This window comes from Dipodomys spectabilis, unplaced genomic scaffold (assembly GCF_019054845.1).
Source record: "Dipodomys spectabilis isolate Male_0828 unplaced genomic scaffold, ASM1905484v1 ptg000273l, whole genome shotgun sequence".
NCBI lineage: Eukaryota > Metazoa > Chordata > Mammalia > Rodentia > Heteromyidae > Dipodomys > Dipodomys spectabilis.
In genome coordinates this window covers 7,869,714-7,893,392 of record NW_024870950.1, presented here as the reverse complement: position 1 = coordinate 7,893,392, position 23,679 = coordinate 7,869,714, and the positions used below count along the sequence as shown (strand labels likewise).

Here is a 23,679-nt window from a genome sequence, read left to right as displayed (position 1 = left end):
CACACACACACGCATGCACGCACACATGCCCGCACACGCACACACAAACCCACAAAAAACCAAAACAGCAACACTTCCCCAAGTGGGTCAAGGTGTCTTCACTGAAAGGCAACTCACTTTAAGTGTCGTTAACCCCCTAGACATCACTAGCCCGTTAAAATGTTTCAGATATCAAATAATTACAAAATTTTACTCTATGTATCTTCTGTCCTTCCAATCTCAATCACAATCCAGTTCCAGTTTTTGGCTCCCAAGTATACTTTTAGCATCATGTATCAAAGTCAAATTTCTTTTTTCTTTGTGCTGGTCTTGGGGCTTAAACTCTGGGCCTGAGCACTGTCTCTGAGCTCTTTTGCTCAAGGCTAGCAGTCTGCCATTTTGAGCCACAGCTCCATTTCTGGTTTTCTGTCGGTTAATTGGAGATAAAGAGTCTCACAGACTTTCCCGCCTGCCCAGGCTGGCTTTGAACCTTGATCTTCAGATTTCAGCCTCCTAAGTAGATAGGACTACAGGTGTGAGCTCCTGGTGCCTGGCTATTCCTTGGTATTTCTGAGGCATTTAAGGAAGACACAATTCAATCTTTGTCTTTTCACTTGTGGTTTCCTAATTCCCAGCCTTCCTCGAAGGCACGTGATGACTATAGAAGAGAAAAGATGAAGGCGTACCGTGAGAAGGTAGGGCTCAGTGTCGTCCAGGTGGCTCTCCAGGAAGCGCAACATCTTTTGTTGGAAGGTCTCATAGGAAAAGTTCTGGATAACAGGGTGGGCCAAGTTCTTTTCTCGGATAATATTCAGGAGATCGTTCCTCAGTTTCTATATAAAGGACCAACATTTGAAACGTGAGAAAGGAAAACAGCAGTAAAAATTCAGTGAGTTAGACAGCACACTATCAGAACTTTTGCAGTGCCTTCAGTAAAAATCAACAGCATATGTAACACAGAGGACTGATCAACAGATGATGGTTTAGCCACAATGAGTAATCATGAAGCTGTAAGAAAGAGGCAAAGCAAGCAAGGTGCCAGTGCCTCACACCGTAGCTACTCAGGGGCTGAGATCTGAGAATCATGGTTTGAAGCCAGCCTGGGCAGGTAAGTAAAAGAGTCTCTTATCTCCAAATAACCAGCAAAAAAAAAAAAAAAATCCAGAAGTGGAGCTGTGGATCAAGTGGTAGAGCATTAGCCTTGGGAAAAAAAAAAAACTCTGGGACTGTGCCTAGGTTCTGAGTTCAAGCCCCAGGACTGACCCCTCCCCCACTAACTAAGAGAGATAAAGTGCTATATGCTAATAGAATTTTAAGATATAATATTAAGTAAAAGCAAATTTAAGTGCTCAAATCATGTGCAGAGTATGTTGTCGCATATGTGATGGAAAAACAGGCAAAATGGGTATAGTCTACAAACACACAAACTTGTTTGTGCATTATACATGTATATTTCTGAAAGGATGAAAGGAGTAACAGTGATTGCTTCTGAGAGGAACAGGTAGGCAATGGTTAAAGCCAAGAATTTTTTTTTCTTTTTTCTTTTTGGCACTACTGAGGACTGAACTTGGAGTCTCATTTATGGTGGGGAGACACTCTGACAATTGAGCCACACCTCCAGCCCCTTTTTGCCTTCTTTTAGAGGCAGGGGCCTCACTTTATGCTCAGGCCCACTTGGCCTGTTATCCCTATGTTGCTGCAGTAAGAGGCACCCGCCACACCATGCCCAGCCATTGTGCTTCCCCAGTAGCAGGAATAACAAGCACACACCATCTCCTAGCCTCTCTATTCCTGGGCTGGCCTACAACCTCAGGCCCTTGGATCTCTGCTTCCTAAGTAGCTAGGAGTATAGGCTTTCATAACCATGCTAGATCACTGAACTCTTCTGTTGCCCTTTGAATGTTGTATTGTGTTACATGTATTACCTTATCCAAAAACTGCATTTAAGACCATGCCTTTTAGTCTCAGCACTTGGGAAACTGAGGCAGGAAGACTGAGAGTTTGAAGCCAGGCTATAGAGATGTTGCCTTAAAAAGGGTGGGGGGGGGCTGAAGGAGTGATAGTGTCTGATAAGCAAGCCTCAAGGTCTTGAATTCAAGCCTGAGCAAATAGTAATAAATCAAAAAATTAAGCTCAAATGTTTCTCTCTCTCTTTTTTTTTTTCGTGCTGGTCCTGGGCTTAATCACAGGGAGCAGTCCTTGAGCTTCTTTTGCTCAAGGTTAGCACTCTACCACTTAAACCACAGCTCTACTTCCAGCTTTTTGGTGACATATTGGAAATAAGAGTCTCACAGACTTTTCTGACCAGGCAGGCTTTGAACCGTGATGCTCAGATCTGTCTCCTGAGTAGCCAGGATTACAGGTATAAACCACCTGTGCCTAGCCAGATTTATTTTTTTTTGAGACAGTCTTGTGATATTCCTGCCTTCCAAATACTAGGATTCTCGGATTAACATGCTGAATCACTTAGCTAAAATGTTGCATATTTAAAGGTGAACATTTAGATAATATTTTTGATAAAGAATCCTTTCATCATTATTCTAAAGCAGAGAGATGGCCAGATGCTGGTGGCTCATGTCTGTAATCCTACTGAGGAGGCTGAGATCTGAGGATCACAGTTCAAAGCCTGCCTTAGTAGGAAAGTCCATGAGACTTTTTTTTTTTTTTGTCAGTGGTGGGGCTTGAATTCTGGGCCTGAGCACTGTCCCTCAGCTCTTCAGCTCAAGGCAAGTGCTCTACCACTTGAGCCACAGGGCCACTTCCAGTTTTCTGGTGGTTAATTGGAGATAAGAGTCTCAAGGACTTTCCTGCCCGGGCTGTCTTTTTGAACTATGATCCTCAGATCTCAGCCTCTTGAGTAGCTAGGATTACAGACACAAGCCACCAGCATCCAGCCCCCATGAGATTATCTCCAATTAAACCACAGAAAAAGTTGGAAGTGGCTGTATGGCTCCAGTGGTAGAGTGCTAGCTTTGAGCAAGTTGTTCAGGGATAGCCCAGGCCCAGAGCTCAAACCACAGGACCGGGAAAAAAAAAAAATCAGCAAAACAAAACAAAAAACAGGGCTGGAGGTATGATACAAGAGGTAGATATAGTGTCAATCGAGCAACTGTGAGGCCTTGAATTCCAACCTCAGTATAAGGGACAGAGAGGGGAATGAGATGACTTAAATCACAGGAGCAAAAATATATAAAATTACCTGAGTTGTGGGGTCCTTGGTCATATGTTTTTTCAAAATTTTCGACGCCTTTTCAAATTCTTTGTTTTTGATACAAATAATGACTGCCTACAAAAGGGGGAAAACATTTTTTTAACTTTTATAATGACAAGTATGAGAATATCAAACATCAAAATAAAGTACTAAAACATTACATAACCAAGAACCTTTTCATACTATATCAAATTTCTTAAAACCCAATAATTATTGCTCAAGCACTGTGAACTACTGTAAGGTATCTCAGCTGAAAGGTAGTAGCTATTTATTACTACAATGTACTTTTATTTTATTTTTTTGTCGGTTGTGAGGGGCTGAACTCTGGGCCAGGGTGCTGTCCCTCAGCTCTTCAGCTCAAGGCTAGCGCCCTACCACTTGAGCCACAGTACCACGTCCGGCTTTTTTCTGCTTATGTGGTGTTGAGGAATCAAACTCAGGACCTCATGCATGTGAGGCAAGCACTCTGCAACTGAGCCAACCTCCCAGCCCACAAGGTATTTTTTAATGGCCGACAGTAACATATGATTCACTATACTGCAGACCATTTAACCAATATGAATAGAGCCTTCCTAACTGGAGATATGACAGATGGGAGTCATTCTAGACATCCAAAAGTTCAGGTCTATAAAGCACACTGGTTTCTTTTTTTTGATCTAAGAATTTTATTATATATATATATTTTTTTTTTTTTTTTTGGGGGGGGGTCCAGTCATGGGGCCTGAACTCTGGGCCTGGGCACTGTCCCTCAGCTCTTCAGCTCAAGGCTAGCGCTCTACCACTTGAGCCACAGCACCACTTCCGGCTTTTTTCTTATGTGGTGCTAAGGAATCGAACCCAGGGCTTCATGCATGAAAGGCAAGCGCTCTACCACTGAGCCACCTTCCCAGCCTGATCTAAGAATTTTAAAGCAGAAGGTGGGGAATGGAGTAGGGAGGATATACTGTGGGGGAAAATAACCAAACAAGTGATTTGCTGACCAGAGTTTTGCACTAGTTCTATTCAGGAAAAGCCTGAGACCAATTCTGCAGGGGAGTGAAAAAACAAGCCTCTTAAACCAGTAAACATCAGCTGGCAACTTCAAAATGTACACGGAATTACTGAGACTAACAAACCAAGTTCATCCACAAGAAGCAACTACAAAGAAGGAAATTTCAGGGAGATGAAGTGTTCTCATCAACCACAGAAAAAAACTGCTTTCTATAAAGACATCTCAGGAGAATATATGTAGCAATAGAGTAACACTGAAAAATTTTTTTTTAATTTTTTTTGCCAGTTCTGGGGGTTTGAACTCAGGGCCTGGGCACTGTTCCTGGGCTTCTTTTGCTCAAGGATAGAACTCTACCATCTGAGCCACAGTACCACTTGTGGCTTTTTCTGTTTATGTGGTACTGAAGAATAGGACCCTGGGCTTCAATGCATGCAAGGCAAGCATTCTACCACTAAACCACATTCCCAGCCCCATTGACTGAAATTTTAAAAGAAGTATTTTTTTTCTCCTTCTCGGTCATGGAGCTTGAACTCAGGGCCTGTGTACTGTTCCTGAGCTCTTTTGCTCAAGGCTAATGATCTACCACTTTGAGCCACAGCTCTACTTATGGTTTTTGAGTGGAGAGTCTTATCAGGACTTTTCTACACAGAGGCTGGCTTTGAACTGCAATCCTCATATCTCAGCCTCCCTAGTAGCAAGGACTACAGTGTGAGCCACGAGCACATGGCCTTAAAAGGAAACTTTAATATTGTCAACATTAGGGCTGAGAAGGTGGCTCTGTGATAGAGTGCTTGGCTTGCATGCATGAGGCCTTGGGTTCGATTCCTCAGCACCACATAAGCAGAAAAAGCCAAAAGGGGTGCTGTGGCTCAAGTGGTAGAGCGCTAGCTAGCCTTGAGCTGAAGAGCTGAGGGACAGCTCCCAGGCCCAGAGTTCAGGCCCCACGACTGGCAAAAACAAAAACAAAAAACACCAAATATTGTGAACATTAAAAAAATTTAAAAACCGGGACAGGAGATGGGAACACATTCAAAACATGTAGAAAGGCAACGATGAAATTCCCCTGTATAACTAATGTAAGCTAATTAATGAAGGGCACTGGGAGTTGTGTAAATGTAATGTAGCTACCTTAAATTTTGTCTCAAAGACAAGCATAGACAGACCTTTGAATGGGGAGGGAGCTCAGTATTACAGCACTTGTCTAGTATTTGCAAGGCCTTAGGTCCAATCACTAACACTGCAGGAAACAAAAAACAAAGACCAAAAAGGATAGGTGTCTGGGAGGGCTGAGGCAAGAGGATCAAGAAGAGTTCAAAAGGAGCACCTAGGTGAGCCTGGGCTACATAGTAAGAAAGAAAACAAGAAGAAACAGACCTTTGGAAAAGACCTTGTTAAAAATAAGCTAGGCTGGGAAAATGGCTCAGGGGTAGAGTGCTTGCCTTGCATGCATGAGGCCCTGGGTTCGATTCCTCAGTACCACATAAGGAGAAAAAGCCAGAAGTGGTGCTGTGGCTCAAGTGGTAGAACGCTAGCCTTGAGCTGAAAGGCTCAGATACAGCGCCCAGGCCCAGAGTTCAGGACCAAAAGAAAAAGAAAAACAAAAACAAGTCATAAGTGAAGAAGAAAATAACCAACTCTTGGGGTTGGAGTTGTGGCTCAGATGGTAAAGCATCAGCCACCGAGTTCAACTCCTGGTCTCCAACAAAAAAAAAGAGCACCAAGTGAGGCTGGGTCTGAAGACCGCAGGCACTGAGCTACAGCAGCTCGCTCTACATCCCCAGGAATATCTACACCTTTTTGGTGGGTCTCGAGGTTGACTTTGAAGCCTATGCTTGCTAAGCAAGCACTCTACCTTCAGTTCTTTCAGGCTCTAGTTATTTTATTTTTGTTGGTCATGGAGCCTGAACTCTGGGCCTGGGCACTGTCCCTCAGCTCTTCAGTTCAAGGCTAGTGCTCTACCACTTGAGCCACAGAACCACTTCCTGCTTTTTCTGCTTATGTGGTGCTATGGAATTGAACCCAGGGCCTCATGCATGCAAGGCAAGCACTCTACCACTGAGCTACCTTCCCAGCCCTGATGTATGGTTTTAATGGCTACTTCCTCAACAGCTGTGTAAATGAGGTTATCTTTTCATGTGCTTTTTTTTTTTTCCGGCCAGTCCTGGGGCTTGAACTCAGGACCTGGGCAGTTCCCTGAGCTTCTTTTGCTCAAGGATAGCACTCTACCACTTGAGCCACAGTGCCACTTCTGGCTTTTTCTGTGTATGTGGTGCTAAGGAATTGAACCCAGGGCTTCATGCATGCTAGCCAAGCACTCTACCATTGAGCCACATTCCCAGCCATGTTTTTTCTTTGTCCTCTCTCTCTCAGCTGTGGGGCTTAACTCAGGGCCTAGGTGCTGTCCTTGAGATTTTTTCACTCAAGGCTAGCACTCTACCACTTTGAGCCATATCTTCACTTCCAGTTCTCTGGTGGTTAAGTGGAGATAAGAATCTCTTGAACTTTCCTGCCTGAGCTGGCTATGAACCACAAATCTCAGCCTCTTGAGCAGCCAGGATCATAGGCATGAGCCACTAGTGCTCAGCACGCTCGCTCTCTCTCTATATATATTTTTTGGTTGGTCATGGAGCTTGAACTCTAGGCCTAGGTGCTGTCCTGAGCTCTTCAGCTGAAGGTCAAGCTCTACCACTTGAACCATAGCGCCACTTCTGGCTTTTCTGGTGGCTACAGTTTCACAGACTTTCCTGCCTGGGCTTTGAACCCCAATCCTCACATCTGTCTCCTGAGTAGCTAGGATTATAGGTGTGAGCCACTAGCACCTGACATTTCTGTATTTTTTTGATGACCCTTTTGCCCATTAAAAAATAACAAAAGAAGATTTGAATAGACTTGCTCTGAGAGTTCTTTATACATTCTGGATACAGGAGAGCTTTTTTTCCTAAGAGTTTATATATTGTGGATGTCTTTTATCAGCTCTGCAAATGTTTCTCTCATCCTGTAGCTCTCTTTTCCTTCTTTTTAGTGTTTCCCTCAGAGCAAAAGCTTTATTTTGAAGCCTAGCATGTATGTAAATTTTCCCCGTTATGTTTTTGGTATTCTTTGTATGAATTTTTTCCTAGAGCATGAAGATTTTCATGTTTTCTCTAGAACACTATGGTTTTTACATTTATAATGTCTTTAACTTTTTATTATAATTACAAAGTTGACTGATTTCTGCATACTCCATTATTTCAACACTTGTTGGAAACTTTTTTTTTTGTGGATATCTTTTCCTACTGACTTCAAATTCTTTTTTTTTTTTGTCGGTTGTGGGGCTTGAACTCTGGGCCTGGACGCTGTCCCTCAGTTCTTCAGCTCAAGGCAAGCGCTCTACCACTTGAGCCACAGCACCACTTCTGGCTTTTTCTGCTTATGTGGTGCTGAGGAATCGAACCTAGGGCCTCATGCATGGGAAGCAAGCACTCTACCACTGAGCCATCTTCCCAGCCCCAACTTCAAATTCTTGTAAAAATTCAGTGACTCTTGTGTGTGTGTGATTCTGGAATCTTCTATCTTTACAGCAGTTCTTGAAATTAGGTAGCATGAGTCGTCCAACTTTTTCTTACAAAATTGCTTTGGGTAGTAATTTCGTTCTTTTCATATACATTTTCAAGTCAGCTAGTCTCTATCTATAGAAAACCTTGCCGAGATTGTGAATGGAGTCCTATTTACTCTAAGATCACTTCAAGAGAACTGACATCTCCACTTTATTAAGTCCTCTAACCCTGGAACATGGTTTATCTTTCAATTAGGTCTTCATTTCTTTCATCAGCATTTGATTTCCACACGGCAGATTCTGCATGTCTTACTACTTTTATCAAAGGTTTGTAGGGCTTTGTTTTCAATTATTATAAAGGACACTTTTAATTCCGCTTCATATTTCACTGCTATCATACAGATACGACTGACATCTCTGTTGACCTACAACTGCTAACAATTATTATAGGAGCTTTTTCTGTATTCCATGGGGCTTCTACTGTTAACTGCAAATGGAGATAACTTTGATTCCTTCCTTTCCAGCTGATACTTTTTGTTATTGTTGGTTATGGGGTTTGAATTCAGGGCTCCTGGGCACTGTCACTGAGCTTTTTTGTTCAAGGCTAGGCTCTAGAGCTCCACTTCCAGTTTTCTGGTAGTTAATTGGAGGTAAGAGTCACACAGACTTTCCTGCTTTGTGCCATAATCCTCAGTCCTGAGTAGCTAGGATTACAGGTATAAGCCACCAGCTCCCTGCTGTAACATGCTTTCTTTTGGTTCCAGTCCTGGAGCTTAAACTCAGGGCCTGGGCATTGTTCCTGAACTCTTTTGCTCAAGGCTAGTGCTTGAGATAGAGTCTCACGGACTTACTTGGTTGGGTAGGCTTTGAACCACCATTCTCAGATCTCAGCCTCCTGAGTAGCTAGGATGACAGGCATGAGTGACCAGTGCTTGGTTAGGAATACGCTTTTTTGTTGTTGTTGCTTTATTGAAGTCTAGGCCTTCTAGTAGGATACTAAAGATAAGTGGTGAGAATGGACATTCCCTGCCTTATTTCAGGTCTCTGGTTCTGACTATTAAACATGTCAGCTTTGGGTGTTTTGTAAATATCATTTATCAGGTTAAGGGCATCTCTATTTCTGGCTTGCTGCTTTTGTTGCTGCTGTTATTTTCTGGCAGTACTAAAGACCCCACTCAGAATCTCATACTTGCTAGGCAAGTGCTCTATTTTCCTTGAGTCAGGCCCTTAATTTTTCTTGGATACTTTAAAAATCTTATGTTAATACTGCGCCTTGTTAAATGTTTTCTCTAGGGCTGGGAAGGTGGCTGGGAAGGTAGAGTGCTTGCCTTGCATGCGTGAGGCCTGGGTTCGATTCCTCAGCACCACATAAGCAAAAAAAAAAAAGCCGGAAGTGGCGCTGTGGCTCAAGTGGTAGAGCGCTAGCCTTGAGCTGAAGAGCTGAGGGACAGCGCCCAGGCCCAGAGTTCAGGCCCCATGACCGGACCCCCCCCCCCCCAAAAAAAATGTTTTCTCTACATCAACTGATAGAAGAATATGGCAGATTATACCAACTGATTTTCAAGCATCAGGCTTGTGGTCCTGGAGGCTTGGTTTGTCTACTTTGCCACACATTAATGCATCTGCATCCAGGGCCAATCAGCAGGTTGGAGACGGGTAAAAAATAAAAAAACACGGGGCTGGGAAGGTGGCTTAGTGGTAGAATGCTTGCCTTGCATGCACGAGGCCCTGGGTTCAATTCCTCAGCATCACATAAGGAGAAAAAGCCAGAAGTGGCGCTGTGGCTCAAGTGGTAGAGTGCTAGCCTTGAGCTGAAGAGCTGAAGGCATTGCCCAGGCCCAGAGTTCAGGACCCACGACCGACAAAAACAAAAACAAAAAACAAAAAAACAAACGATGGAATCTGTTCTAAGTTCTGTGGAATCCAGCTTGCCCTGGTGACAGGAAAGGTTCCCTTCCTCAGCTCTGGGTGCCACTGTCAGTGCCGCAGCCCATGAAGCAAGGTAGTAATTTGCCTAGGCACCAGGGCAGAAGGGAAAAGAACAAATGGATTTCTCCCACCACCTCTGACCATTGGAAGGGTCCCTCAGACAGAGAGCTGCTCTTGAGGTTCTGTGTTCTCACGTGGAGTGTACTTCCAGGGTTCTGGCTGCCAGAGCCAGGGCGCAAGACACACAGAAGGGGGGAAAAGATAAGCTAGTCAACACTAGTTTGGAAAAACTTCAAATTCTGTTCTTGCCAACCTGCCCACTGGCATTTACATTTCAAAATCTTCACTACTGCCAGCATTCTCTTTAAGACTTTTAGTTGTATTAACAGAAATGAAAGGTGTTTGCTCTACCTCCCCCAGAACTGAAACAGGTCTTCCTATATTTAATTTGTGAAATAAGAAAGGAAATGTGAATCTTTTCAAAATTGAAGTTAAAAACTGCAATATTTTATTATAAGCTTAAATTTTAAATTATATATTAATTTCCTGTAGGAAAACGTTCGTTTTGAACGGATGAACAAGTGCTTTTTCACTTTGCAATTCTCAGAAATAAGTATAATTTCCTTTGTCCTATGGAGCGTCAGCCCTATCAATGGTATCTGGTTAACTTAAACTGCAAGCTCAGATTTTTCACAAGAGATTAAATAGGTTCATGTTAGAAGAAACACATTATGAGTGAACTAAACAAAACTTCCCGAAATGAAGGAACTATAAAGAAGCAGATGAAAAAGAAACATGGCTCTCTGGAGAACAGAAATATTTGAAAGGTCTTGACTGTGCTTTCTGTTTCAAGAATTAGAGTTCTTTATGGAAAGAGAGTTTGTCTCTTGTTACCATTATTGTATAGACAGAATTTCTTTATGTAGCTCAGATTGGCCTCAATTCTGATCTGAAGAATGCAGAGCTTCTATTAAGTAGCATCTTCCACATACCTATGAGTGTTTGCTTTCCTATGGCTTGTTATTGCAATTAAGAGACAGAAATGCCTACCTTTGCTATGTTCTTCGAAAAACCACGCTGAGAGCAAACAGAGCAATTCCTAAGGTACTAAAGAAAATGTGAAGGTACAATCTGCCTTCCAGTTAGTAGGAAGCCTCATATGGAGGCTTGGCTCAGTGGGTAGAGTGCCAGCCACTGGACAAAGCATTTGAGTACCTGCCTCACAACAAAACAGGAGGTCTTGTATAGATGACTAGGATGTAAGTATAGAACCAAATGTTTACTCGAAAGATTTATTTAACTGAGATGATGAAAGGACTGTCAACCTTGGCTTCTGAAACTGGTAAAACTCAGCTCCTAAGACTCCTAAGAGTTCCTGGTTAAACAGAAAAAAGAAAAGCAAATTATCTGAAATGTCTAATTACTTATCAGAAGAAATCAGAAGAGGGCTGGGAATGTGGCTTAGCGATAGAGTGCTTGCCTAGCATGCATGAAGACCTGGGCTCAATTCCTCAGTACCACATAATCAGAAAAAGCAGGAAGTGGTGCTGCGTTTCAAATGGCAGAGTACTAGCCTTGAGCAAAAAGAAGCTCAAGAACAGTGCCCAGGCTCTGAGTTCAAGCCCCAAGACTGGCAAAAAAAGAAGAAAAAAAAGAGAGAGAAAAAGCCACGCAGCTTTTGGCTCATGTCCATAATCCTAGCTATTCAGGAGGCTGAGATCTAAGGATTGTGGTTCAAAGCCAACCCAGGCAGGAAAGTATGTAACTCCAATTAACCACCAAAACCCAAAAGTAGAAATGTGGCTCAAGTGGTAGAGCACTAGCCTTGAGCAAAAAGCTCAGGAACACTGACCTGGCCCTGAGTTCATAAACTAGGATAGCACCCACCTCCCACCCCACTCCCCAAAAAGAACTTCTACTTTTTTTTGGTCAGTTGTGGGGCTTGAACTCAGAACCTGGGATCTGTCCCTAAGCTCTTTGTGCTCAAGGGTAGCACTTTGAACTACAGTGACACTTCAGATTTTCTGGTGGTTAATTACAGATAAAGAGTCTCATGGACTTTCCTGTCCAGGCTGGCTCTGAACCGTGATCTTCAGATCTCAGCCTTCTGAGCAGCTAGGATTACAGGTGTGAGCTACCAGCACCCCAGCCTTTTCTACTATTCTTAAATGTTAATGAGGACTTCAAAGAGCTATTGTTTATGTGAGTTGTATAAAAGAAATATACGACCAAGAAAAATGTAATTCATGGGGCTGGGAAGGTGGCTCAGTGGTAGAGTGCTTGCCTTGCATGCATGAGGCCCTGGGTTCGATTCCTCAACACCACATAAGCAGAAAAAGCTGGAAGTGGGGCTGAGGCTCAAGTGGTAGAGCACTAGTCTACAGCTGAAGAGCTGAGGGACAGCGCCCAGGCCCAGCATTCAGGCCCCATGACAGACAAAAAGAAAAAAAGAAAAATATAATTCATTAATAGACAAACTCATTATATATTAATATAACCAATATCATCATGAAAAAAAGTCACTACACTTTCTTAGAAGTTTCATGGAAGGGTAACACTGTTTTCCACTCTTATAATTCTCTATTATAATATCCGGTTCGACATAGATGGCTATATTCTAATAACTGTTACTGCATTAAATCTGTTGAGGGAGAACTTTAAAATTCAGCTTTATACAAATAAGAAGTTGGAAGAAATATATTTATCTACTCATTTGGTTTTTTGACACAGGGTCTCACTATGTAGTCCAGGATAGATTGGAACCCACAATCTCCCTGCCCCACTTCCCAAGCATTGAAATGACAGACCTGTACTGTGGCTATGCCATGACTGTACACCAAACTTTAGCAAGCAAACTTTTCATAATCAACTGCATGCAAATCCATCCGTCTGGGGCTGGGAAGGTGGCTCAGTGGTAGAGCCCTTGCCTTGCATGCATGAAGCCCTGGGTTCGATTCCTCAGTACCACTTAAGCAAAAAAGCCAGAAGTGGCGCTGTGGCTCCAGAGGTAGAATGCTGGCCTTGAGCTGAAGAGCTCAAGGATAGCGCCTAGGCCCAGAGTTCAGGCCCCATGACCGACAAAAAATAAATACATACATAAATAAATAAATAAAAATCCATCTATCTTGTACTTTAAAAAGATCTCTCATTCCTGAATCTGTTTCTAACACCATACACTGAGTTCTTGGAAAACGTTGGTCCACTGATTTACGTAGCTATCCAAAACTTCAAAGTCTTAACTATCTTCAGAAAAATCTAAGGATTGGAGAACTGTAAGTCCCAGGACTCTAAATCTTCCAAAAGTCTAATTTTCATTTAAAAGCCTGAATTTTGCCATTTGTAATCAACACTGTCAACTGTTTTAATGAACAGATTCACTTTGCTCCATTCTTAGAAAAATGGCTGCCAATCACACATGTCTGAGCAACCCAGTTTGTCAGTTGGTTTTTTTTTTTTGGTCAAAACAGTGTTCCATTAAAAAAAAAAAAAAGAAGTAGTTCTGTGGGCAACTCAACCACACAAGTCCTTTTTCTAAGGATGGACAGCATGTTTTGGTGTGCAGCAGAAAGAAATGCTTCAAGTAAACCCTGTTTCATCACCCAAATCCTGAAAATATGTTTACATAGGGGTTTATATTTACTGTAATGGGTGAATTTTTACTTCTTGAGCAAAGACACTCTTAACTGAAACTGGTGGTTAAAAACTGTACTTGGCAATGAGAAATATGATTTACCACAAACCTCTGATAAGGCACTAGCAATTTTACATTTGGTTTTCTAAGTGCAAATATCCACACATTAAAGCACTGAGAGTTAATGATGTCTTGGTATTGTTAACACTTTTTGGCCAGGCACTGGTGGCTCATGCCCCATTATTCTAGCTACTCGGGAGACTGAGATCTGAGGATCATAGCTGGAAGCCAGCCCAGGAAGAAAAAAGTCTATGAGACTCTCATTTCCAATTAATCATGAAAAGCCCGAAGTAAAACTGTGGCTGAAGTGGTAGAGTGCTTGCTTTAAGCAAAAAAGTTCAAGGACAGTGTACAGGCCCTGAGTTCAAGACTCAGGACTAATAAAAACAAGTAACACTTTTCATATCAGGGACCTCCACATACTGAGAAGTTCTAATGCAGTTTACCTTTTTTAAAAAATAGTAGTGTGCTTTGAACTCAGATCCTTTAGCTTGCCAGGTAGGCATTTATACTATCACTTGAGACATACCCCTAACTCCTAACCTAACTTGATAAAACTTTACTTAAGATGTAATATACTTTAGTATATACATATTTAGTATACTCCTGTAATTATAGCTACTCAAGAGGCTGCGATCTGAGGATCATAGCCTGAAGACAGCCTGGGAAGGAAAGTCTGAAACTCTTATCTCCACTTAACCACCAGAAACCAGAAGTGGCACTGTGGCTCAACGTGGTAGAGTGCTAGCCCTGAGTGATAAAGCTCAGGGACAGCTCCCAGGCCCTGAGTGACAAAAAAAAAAAAAAAAAGCCCGTCACCGGTGGCTCACACCTATAATCCTAGCTACTCAGGAAGCTGAGATATGAGGAGTATGGTTCAAAGCCAGCCCGGGCAGGAAAGTCTGTGAAACTATTATCTCCAATTAATCACAAGAAAACTGGAAATGGTGTTGTGGCTCAAGTGGTAGAGTGCTCGCCTTGAGCTGAAGAACTCAGGGACAGCGCCAAGGCCAAGTTCAAGCCCCACAACTGACAAAAAAATAAAAATTAAAACACACACACACACACACATTTGCTTATTGTGTGATTTGCTTAAATGCATCAAAAAGCCTTATTTACTTCATTTTATTTATTTTTGGTTAGTCATGGGGCTTGAACTCTGGGCTCTTCAGCTCTTCAGCTCAAGGCTAGAGCTCTACCACTTGAGCCATAGCACCACTTCCAGCTTTTTCTTCTTATGAGGTGCCGAGGATTCGAATCCAGAGCCTCATGCATGCAAGGCAAGCACTCTACCACTGAGCCACTTTCCCAGCCCCAAAAGCCTTACTGAGCCTAGGTACCCCATGATATTTTCCCCAAAACGATCATTAACAGACCAGGACTCTAAATGAAAAGCTTCAGAAACTGAAGACAAACAACAAGTACCATTTAATAATTAAGATACAAGATAACTGTGGCTCCAACACTCCCATTCATACACTGCACCAGCATTGGTTAGACTGCCTGAGTCCTAGCAACCATTTAAGTGCAAAAGAAATACTTTAGCCCCAGCTTTTTTTTTTTTAAAACAGGGTCTAGGGCTGGGAAGGTGGCTCAGTGGTAGAGCGCTTGCCTTGCATGCATGAGGCCCTGGGTTCGATTCCAGCACCATGTAAGCAAAAAAAAAAAAAAAAAACTGGAAGTGGCGCTGTGGCTCAAGTGGTAGAGCGCTAGTCTACAGCTGAAGAGCTGAGGGAGAGCGCCCAGGCCCCGAGTTCAGGCCCCACGACCGGACCCCGCCCAAAAAAAAGCAGGGTCTAATTTGAGGGCTAGCCTCAAATTCAAAATCCTTCAGCCTGTATCTCCCAAGTGCTGGAAGGCATGCACTGTCAAACCTGGCCTCAGCTGAGTCCTGAAGTGACTGCAATTCTTTTTTTTTTTTGTCTATCATGGGGCTTGAAGTTAGGGCCTGAGAGCTGACCCTAAGCTTTTTCTGCTCAAGGCTAGCGCTCTACCACTTTGAGCCACAGCTCCACTTGTCGTCTTCTGGTGGTTAATTGGAGATAAGAGTCTCATGTGGGACTGGGAATGTGGCTTAGTGGAAGAGTGCTTGCCTAGCATGCATAAAGCCCTGGGTTCAGATTCCTCAGTATCACAAACAGAAAAAGCCAGAAGTGACGCTGTTTTTCAAGTAGTAGCTTTGAACAAAAGTGCTAGCTTTGAACAAAAAGAAGCTCAGGGACAGTACCCTGGCCCAGAGTTCAAGCCCAGGACTGTCCCCATGCCTCTCCTCCTCCCCAAAAAAAGTCTTTTGCCTGGGCTAGCTTTGAACTATAATACTCAGATCTCAGTCTTCTGAGTAGCCAGGATTACAGGTGTGAGCCACCAGTGTCCAGCATGTCTGCAATTCCTTTACTTCTTTTAATTTTTTTGCTGGGATCAGTCCAGGGCTTTTTATTTATTTTTTGCTAGGGATTGAGTTCAGGACTTCTTTCACTAGGATGTGCCTGATCACATCCCAGGGCATGACTGCAATTCTAGTTGCCGGCTTCACTATAGCCTTATGGGAAACCCTGGGCTAGAACCACTCAGCTAAACCACTACCAAGATCCTGACCTTTGCAAACTTAAAGTTACTATTTATTGTTTTAAACTACTAAGTCTTGGAGTAATTTGGTACACTGTACTAACAGCAAGAGAGTAAGTATAACAAGGTATCTAGAACCTAGTTCAGGGTAGGAAGAGCATAAAGCAGTCAAGGTAAGAATGTAGCTGACTACTTAAGGGTGTTCAGATTTTGCTGGCAGATTGTACTCTTAACAAGAAATCTATGAATGTGGCTCACACCTATAATCCCAGTACTCAAGAGGTTGGAAGATCTCAGGTTCAAGGTCAAACTGGGTTATGCAGTGAGACTGTCACAAAAATAAATAAAATAAATAAAACAAATTTTTAAAAAGACAGAGAGACTTTATGTATCCATCCACAAAGACTCTTCCAGGAGAGGAGCCAGATGACAAACCAAACTTTACTAAGCTATACTAAACTATACTAAAATCAAATGAGGATTTATTCCTTCTGGAAAATGAATCAGTACTTAAACATTCTTTCAAGTCTGAAAGAAGTTCTTGCTCAAGTTCTTTCACTAGATAAAGTATTTGTACCCAGGCACACTAGCTGTTTCTAGCAGGACACTTGAAGTAAGCAAGGCTTTCTCCTTTCACTTTCCCCTGCCGTTCTAAGATCCCAGCCTTTTAAGAGGTGCTCTTTTCTTCCAGGTTCCTTACATTCCCCTACCAAGAAAACACTGAGCTGTTCTTCAACCCCCACTTTTGCATGCCTTGGTCACTGAAGAAGAAAAAAACATTTTATGATCCTTTCCCACAGCCACTTCTATGTTTGAAATAAAACTTAAGTTCTACGACTTGATGCCACCTGAGCCATGATACAGGGACAGTTTCAAATTCCTAAATACTTCATTAGCTTTTTTCCTTGACTTCCAAGAATACGGCCTTGCCATTCCTTCTTGCCTAGCTGGCTCAGTATCCTAGCAGATTGTAGTCTGCTCAAAAGGAATGCTCTCTAAGCCTCTCTATCTGCAGACAAGTGCATGAAAGAGCTCAGTTTGCCTCACATTTCCCAAGGCTGCGAGTACTCCCTTTGATTTATTAGACAAAGGTGACCAAACCCTAGACCAAAGATACTGGTGGCCCTTTTATAGAACTCCTGAACTGTCAGCCTTCATTACCAATCTACTTCCCATGTACAGCATCCTTTCCTGCTAGAGCCAGGATGAAGGCCACTTAAAATTTAAAAAAGAAGAAACCAAAGGCCTTGGTGGTGAAGGGGAGGCATGGAGAGATGACGCCACTTGCACAAGCTTGCTTGCTTTTCACCACTCCTACCTCCAGACCACACGAAAAGATTAAGCACTGTGTCCTCAGACCCGCGACCCTGATTTCTGTTAAAAGGGTAAAAACAAAGAATAGGAAAAGAAAGGAAAATAGAGCCTTACAGCCTCCTTGACCAGTTTTCTACTGGATTCCACTACTCCGTCTGTCAATGTAAACTCCGTTTTAATCATCTCCAGCACATTGATAGCTGATTCCAATGGTGTGAGCTCAGCCTCCATATCAAAGGAACAGTCTAGGACAAAGCAGAGTTTTCACTTTAAGCTCTTTTCTACAGAGAAGAAAAGTTATGCCCATATATAGATATATGTATACATATATATATCCCTATATGTATATATATATACACACACACATATGTATATGCACATTTATATATACATATATTTATGGGAAAGGAACATGCAAGGATAGTAAGATCCACAGTTATTTGGAGATGTACTTGCTACAATGTTACATATATAGTAAGGGTCTAAATTCAAATTAGTGAATTTAAAGTGGTCAGCTTTTAATACTCTCTCTTTTTACCAGGGTTTTGAACTCCTGGCCTGTAGTTATCAACCAGAACTCAGAACTTTTGCTCACTGGTGCTCTACCACTTGAGCCTCACCTCCAGTTTGTCATTTTGGTGGTTACTTGTAGAGTCTTTAGGATTTTTCTGCTCAGGCTGGCTTCAAACTAGATCCTAAGATCCTGAGTGACTAGGAATACAGGTGTGAGCCACCACCAACCAGCGCTTTTAGTACTTTCAAGATGGCAAGGTGGCTTGGTGGTAGAGTGCTTGCCTCGCATGCACAAGGCCCTGGGTTCAATTCCTCAGCACCACATAAGCAGAAAAAGCTGGAAGGGGTGCTGTGGCTCAAGCAGTAGAGTGCTAGCCTTGAGCTGAAGAGCTGAGGGGAGGGACAGCGCCCAGACCCAGAGTTCAGGCCCCAGGGCTGACAAAAAAATAAATTATATATATAGCTATATACATGTATATATATATGTATATATACACACACATACATATATGCATATATATATATATATATATTTCCCCTCTTCCCCCTCCCTCCTTCCGAACTCTGGGCCTAAGTGCTGTCCCTGAGGTCTTCAGCTCAAAGCAAGTGCTCTACCACTTGAGCCACAGTGCCCCTTCCAGTTTTCTGGTGGTTAATTGGCAACTTTCCTGCCCAGGCTGGCTATGAATTTCGATGCTCAGATCTCAGCCTCCTGAGTATCTAGGATTACAGGTGTAAACCATCAGCACCCAGCTTAAGACAGATTATTTTTCCACACCTGCATTTGCCCCTCAGATTCAGAGTAAAGGCATCTATCTTCCTCTGATACATGTGACCAGAAACAAGATCATCTGTTAAGCCTCAGTCAAATTCAGTTCAGAAAATAAATAAATAAATAAATAAATAAAACGTGTTCGTACTCTAAAAAGCACTCTACAAGGGGGTGAGGTTGGGGATGTATTCACATTGAGGTAACTAGCTTTGGACAATATTAAAGTGAAGTGAGCAATTAACAGGTGGGACACACACAGATAAAGAAATACAGCAAAGCTTTAAAAAAAAAAAAATCCAACTCAACCGGAACTGGACAAAACAAGAAACCAAATAACCCATTTTAGAATATAAGAGATCCCCCTGATGACAAGAGCGTACTTATTTTAACAAGGAATCAATCCTTCAGTCCCGGATCTAAGTTTGTAAAACAACAAAACCCTACTCAAGTAAGCTCGGGAGAAAAACCACCACCAGCAACAAAACAAAACCGCGAGAACAGCCATACCTAAATTCTCCCCTTCTTCAATGCGCGACAGACACTGCATAACACGCAGCAACCGGGACACGGCATGCTCCTTCCCCAAGGGCCTGACAAGCAAAGCTGGGAAAAAAGACATGGTTGGCTCGGCGACCCCCGCAAGGCCCCAAGACCCGGGCCCCACAGACCCCCGCCTCCTCGCCCGGGCCCGGCCCGGCCCTCACCCTGCATGATGTCCCGGATCTGTCGGAAGTCCCCGTATCGGCTACCCCGAAAGGCCCGCAGCGCCTCGTGGAAGTAGAACTTGAGCACCCAGCGGTTGACCGCCTCCTCCAGCCGGGCGTCCCCCGCGCCTCGCTCTGCCGCGGCCCCCAGCCCCGACTCGTGGCGCCCCCGCCGAGCCCGCCCGCCGCTCCGGGACGCCCGCCGGCCCGCCGCCCGCCCGCTGCGGTCACTGTTCCCGCCTCCTCCCGCCATTGCATCCGACCGCCGCACGCCCTCCCCGCCGTCCCCGCCCTCCCGTCCGGGCCGCTTCCTCGGCTGTGACGCCGCTGGGTCACGCACGACGCCCGGGCCGGAAGCAGGGCCCGCCGTCCCGGCTCCCGCGGCCATGATACGGGCAGCGCTCCAAGCCGCCCGCGGGCTTCTGGGAGGGAAAAGACGCGAGGGTGGTTGGCGGGCGGGAAATCCTCCTCGGACGCCGTAGTTCCTGAACTGCTCGCCGCGGTGCGTTCTGGAACTTGTAGTCCGTACTACCCTGGGATGCTGAAAAGTCACTGTTCACCCAGTAGTTCAGCTTTTGAGTTTACAGAATTTTTCTACTGGACACGCGGGACAAGTTAAAAACATTGAAAAAATAATATTGAAAAATAGAAAATAACGTGTAGATTATTAGACATTTTGAGAATTGTGACAAGGAGCATAACAAACGAAAATTTAATAAATTGATATTTTAATAAATAATTTATAAAGCCAGCAAGATCCCAAACAGGGCCAATTGACAGGCTGCTCAGGGCTGAGCAGGTGGCTTAGTGGTAGAGTGCTTGTCTAGCATGCATGAAGTGCTGGGTTCGACTCCTCAGTACCACATAACAGAAAAAGCTGGAAATGTCGTGTGACTCAAGTGGTAGAGCACTGGCCTTGAGCAAAAGAAGCTCAGGAACAGTGCCCAGGCCCTGAGTTCAAGACCCAAGACTGACCAAAAAAAAAAAAAAGCAATGGATAGCTAACACATTTTTAGATGGTGTTTGTTTTTTCTTTATTGGGAAATAGTCATACACAAGAGTTCCAGATTATTTTCCAAAGTAGTTGCACCATTAACACTTTATAGTGAACAGAAAGTTACATATATATGTATACATATATAACTATCTTTTACATTACCCAAGATACACACACACACACATATAACTACTGCTTCAGCTGCACCCTGGCCCTTTAGTTGTGTTGTTGTTAATATTATTTCATTGTGCTGGTGCTGGGACTTGAACTCAGGGCAATTTCATTCTTGCTCAGCTTTTTTGCTCATGATTTACACACAACCACTTGACCAATACCTCCAGTCCTAATACATTTGTTGGATGAGATCTCATACCTTTTACCTAGGAGCCAGCTTAGGCCAAGATTCTCCTTCCTCTGCCTCCTGCATAGTTAGAATTACAGATGTGTACTGCACCACCTAACTTGTCTATTGAAATGAATTCTTGTTAACCTTTTACCCAAGCTGGCCTCAAACCAAGGTCCCACTAATCCCTATCAAGTAGCTGGGATTACAGGCATGCATTTGCATGCTGCTCCGACCACCCCCCCAAAATTTTTTTTATTTCACTCTGTGGTCTCTCTTTTACATTCTCTGTGGAGTGTGTTTATTAACTAAAGTGTAGTATACCCAAATTACTTCAGTGTAGTTGAATTTACCATTTTCCTTCACAGGAGCTTGTTGAACTCATTTTTTTTGTTGTTCAGAAGCTATGAAGATATTTGCCTATATCATCCTCTAAAGACTATCGATTTTAATTTTTCAATCCTGGGGCTTGAACTCTGGGCCTGGGCACTGTCCCTGGGCTCCTTTTTTGTTTGCTCAAGGCTGGTGCTCTACCACTTGAGCCACAGTGCCACATTCAAAAAAAGTCTCACAGACTTTCCTGCCTGATCTGGCTTCAAACCGTGGTCCTCAGATCTCAGCCTCTTGAGTAGCTAGGATTATAAGCATGAGCCACCAGTACCTGACTTCATATTAAGTCTTTCTATGTACTGGAAATTTGATGATTTCACATAATATGAAATAAGGTACAGTTTCCTTTTTTTTTTTTACAGAGGTATCCAGCTGTCTTAGAACCTTTGGTGAAAACTATCTGCTGTTCCATGTCTCTGTAGAGCCATCTTTATTATAAATTGTGTGTGTGTGTGTGTGTGTGTGTGTGTGTGTGTGTGTGTCTGTGTCTGTGTGTGTATGTGCATGCATGCTGGTACTGGGGCTTGGACTCAGGGCCCTGGGTGCTGTCCCTTAGCTTTTCTGCTCAAACTGGCACTCTACCACTCACTTCTGGCTTTTTGCTAGTTAATTGGAGATAAAAGTCTTACAGATTTTCTTGCCCCAGATGACTTCTAACCACAATCCTCGGGTCTCTGCCTCCTGAGTAGCTAAGATTATAGACATGAGCCACCAGTGCCTGGCAGTGGTAGCACTTTTCTTTCTTTCTTTCCTTCCTTCCTTCCTTTCTTTCTCCCTTTCTTCCTTTCTTCCTTTCTTTCTTTCTTTCGTGTCTGTCGTGGGGCTTGAACTCTGGGCCTGGGCACTGTCCGTCAGCTCTTCAGCTCAAGGCTAGCTCTCTACCACTTGAGCAACAGCGCCACTTCCAGTTTTCTGGTGGATTATTGGAGATAAGAGTTTCCTGCCCCGGCTGGCTTTAAACCTCGATCCTCAGATCTCACCCTCCTGAGTAGCTAGGATTACAGGCTTGAGCCACTGGTGCCCAGCTGGTAGCACTTTTCTTAAACATGAGTTACTAGCATCTTTGAGTTGTAGATGAGGGTTTCTTCCCTCTCCCTCCCCTTTTTTTTTTTGTCAGTTATGGAGCTTGAACTTTGAGCCATAGCTCCACTTTTAGTTTTCTGGCAGTCAATTGGAGATAAGAGTCTCATGGGGGCTGGGAAGGTGGCTCAGTGGTAGAGTGCTTGCCTTGCATGCAGGAGGCCCTGAGTTCAATTCCTCAGTACCACATAAACAGAAAAAGCCAGAAGTAGTGCTGAACAGTGCCCAGGCCTGAAGTTCAAGCCCCATGACCGACAAAAAAAAAAAAAAAGAGTATCATGGACTTTCCTGCCCTAGCTGATGTTGGCTTTGATCCTCAGATCTCAGCCTCCTGAGTAGCTAGGATTACAGGTGTGAGCCACTGGTGCCTGGTTGGGGATTTCATTTTGACATACCCCAATATACATACCATGTGTCTTGATCAGATTCTCTCTCCTCCTCTGTCTCTCTCCCTCATCTCCCCTCCCCATCGCCCAGCATTCCTTCCTTCCTTCCTTCCTTCCTTCCTATCTGTCGTGGGGCTTGAACTCTAGGCTTGGACACTGTCCCTCAGCTCTTCAGCTCAGGGCTAGCACTCTACCACTTGAGCCACAGTGCCACTTCTGGCCTTTTCTGCTTATGTGGTGCTGAGGAATTGAACCCAGGGCCTCATGAATGCAAGGCAAGCACTCTACCACTGAGCCACCTTCCCAGCCCTCCCCCCACCCCCCGTATTTCTTTTCTCTTGTTATATATCAAGTGCATGAGGTACACAGAAACAACGCCCACCTGGGGCAGGGATTGCCAGGGCAAAAGCCCAGAGGACGTGACACCTGGGTGGGTCCTCATGACGGTGAAATCTGTCATCTCTTTTTATGACTGCAATCTCTTTGCTATCTGTATGGCACATTTCCTACCCGGCTTTCATCTGTCTTCTATTTTATCTGATTTGGAAGCGTCCAGTGTGCCTCACATACTGGCTTGCAGTAAACCAAACAACTCATTGTCAAACTCTTATTAGAACATATGAATTCCATGTTGGTTAGCCACAGATCCATGTCACCGAGGGCTGGGGTTGGACCTCCTTATAGTTTCTGCCAACTGTAGCGCTACAAGATTCCTGAATCTCACCCACACATGGCTTCCTTCCCCAAGCTTGAGCCAGCTGCCCACATGTACACCAACCAATCCACCCGCTCACCCTTGGGAGTGGTGGTGGAATTCATGCCACACCCCCAAAGGCAGTCTTGCTGTGGAAGAAAGCACCTAGTCAACTCACAGTAAGCATCTGAGGAGTCACCAGGCCCAGCTACAGTAAGATAAGGATGTGGGAAGCTGGGTGTGGTATTTCATGCCTAACTACTCAAGAGGCTGAGAGCTGAGGATCCCAGTTTGGAGCCATCCCTGAACTACAGCTCTGTGAGACTTTTTATCTCCACTGAATCGGCCAAAAGCCAAAAGTGGAGCTATGACTCAAGTGGTAAAGTACCACTGTGCCTTGAGTGAGAAAAGCCAAGCAAGAGCCACAATATCCCGAGTTCAAACCTCAGTACTAGCACACACACAGACAACACCCCCCACCCCACACACCTGTTTTGCATCAAGATTGGAGAGACAACGTGGCCGTTCCCCACCCTGAATGAGCACTAACACCATTGAGAGGTCAATCTGTAGATTCCTGCTCCT

At 43.8% G+C, this 23,679-nt stretch overlaps 1 protein-coding gene across 3 annotated transcripts in view; it reads right to left on the bottom strand.

Moving 5' to 3' along the window:
• Nucleotides 1-19,631, bottom strand: part of Terf2 (telomeric repeat binding factor 2) — a 46,645-nt gene extending 27,014 nt beyond the window's left edge. For all 3 annotated transcript variants that reach the window (XR_006150866.1, XM_042700833.1, XM_042700834.1), the window contains exons 1-5: nucleotides 19,205-19,631; nucleotides 19,008-19,103; nucleotides 17,330-17,460; nucleotides 3,179-3,265; nucleotides 666-812 (exon numbers count right to left, since the gene is read on the bottom strand). Coding sequence is in view for 2 of the 3 variants with exons in the window: in XM_042700833.1 (XP_042556767.1) it covers nucleotides 666-812; nucleotides 3,179-3,265; nucleotides 17,330-17,460; nucleotides 19,008-19,103; nucleotides 19,205-19,592 (849 nt within the window). In the remaining variant the exon portion in view is untranslated. The remainder of the gene's footprint in view (nucleotides 1-665; nucleotides 813-3,178; nucleotides 3,266-17,329; nucleotides 17,461-19,007; nucleotides 19,104-19,204) is intronic.
• Between the last annotated feature and the right edge of the window lie 4,048 nt (nucleotides 19,632-23,679).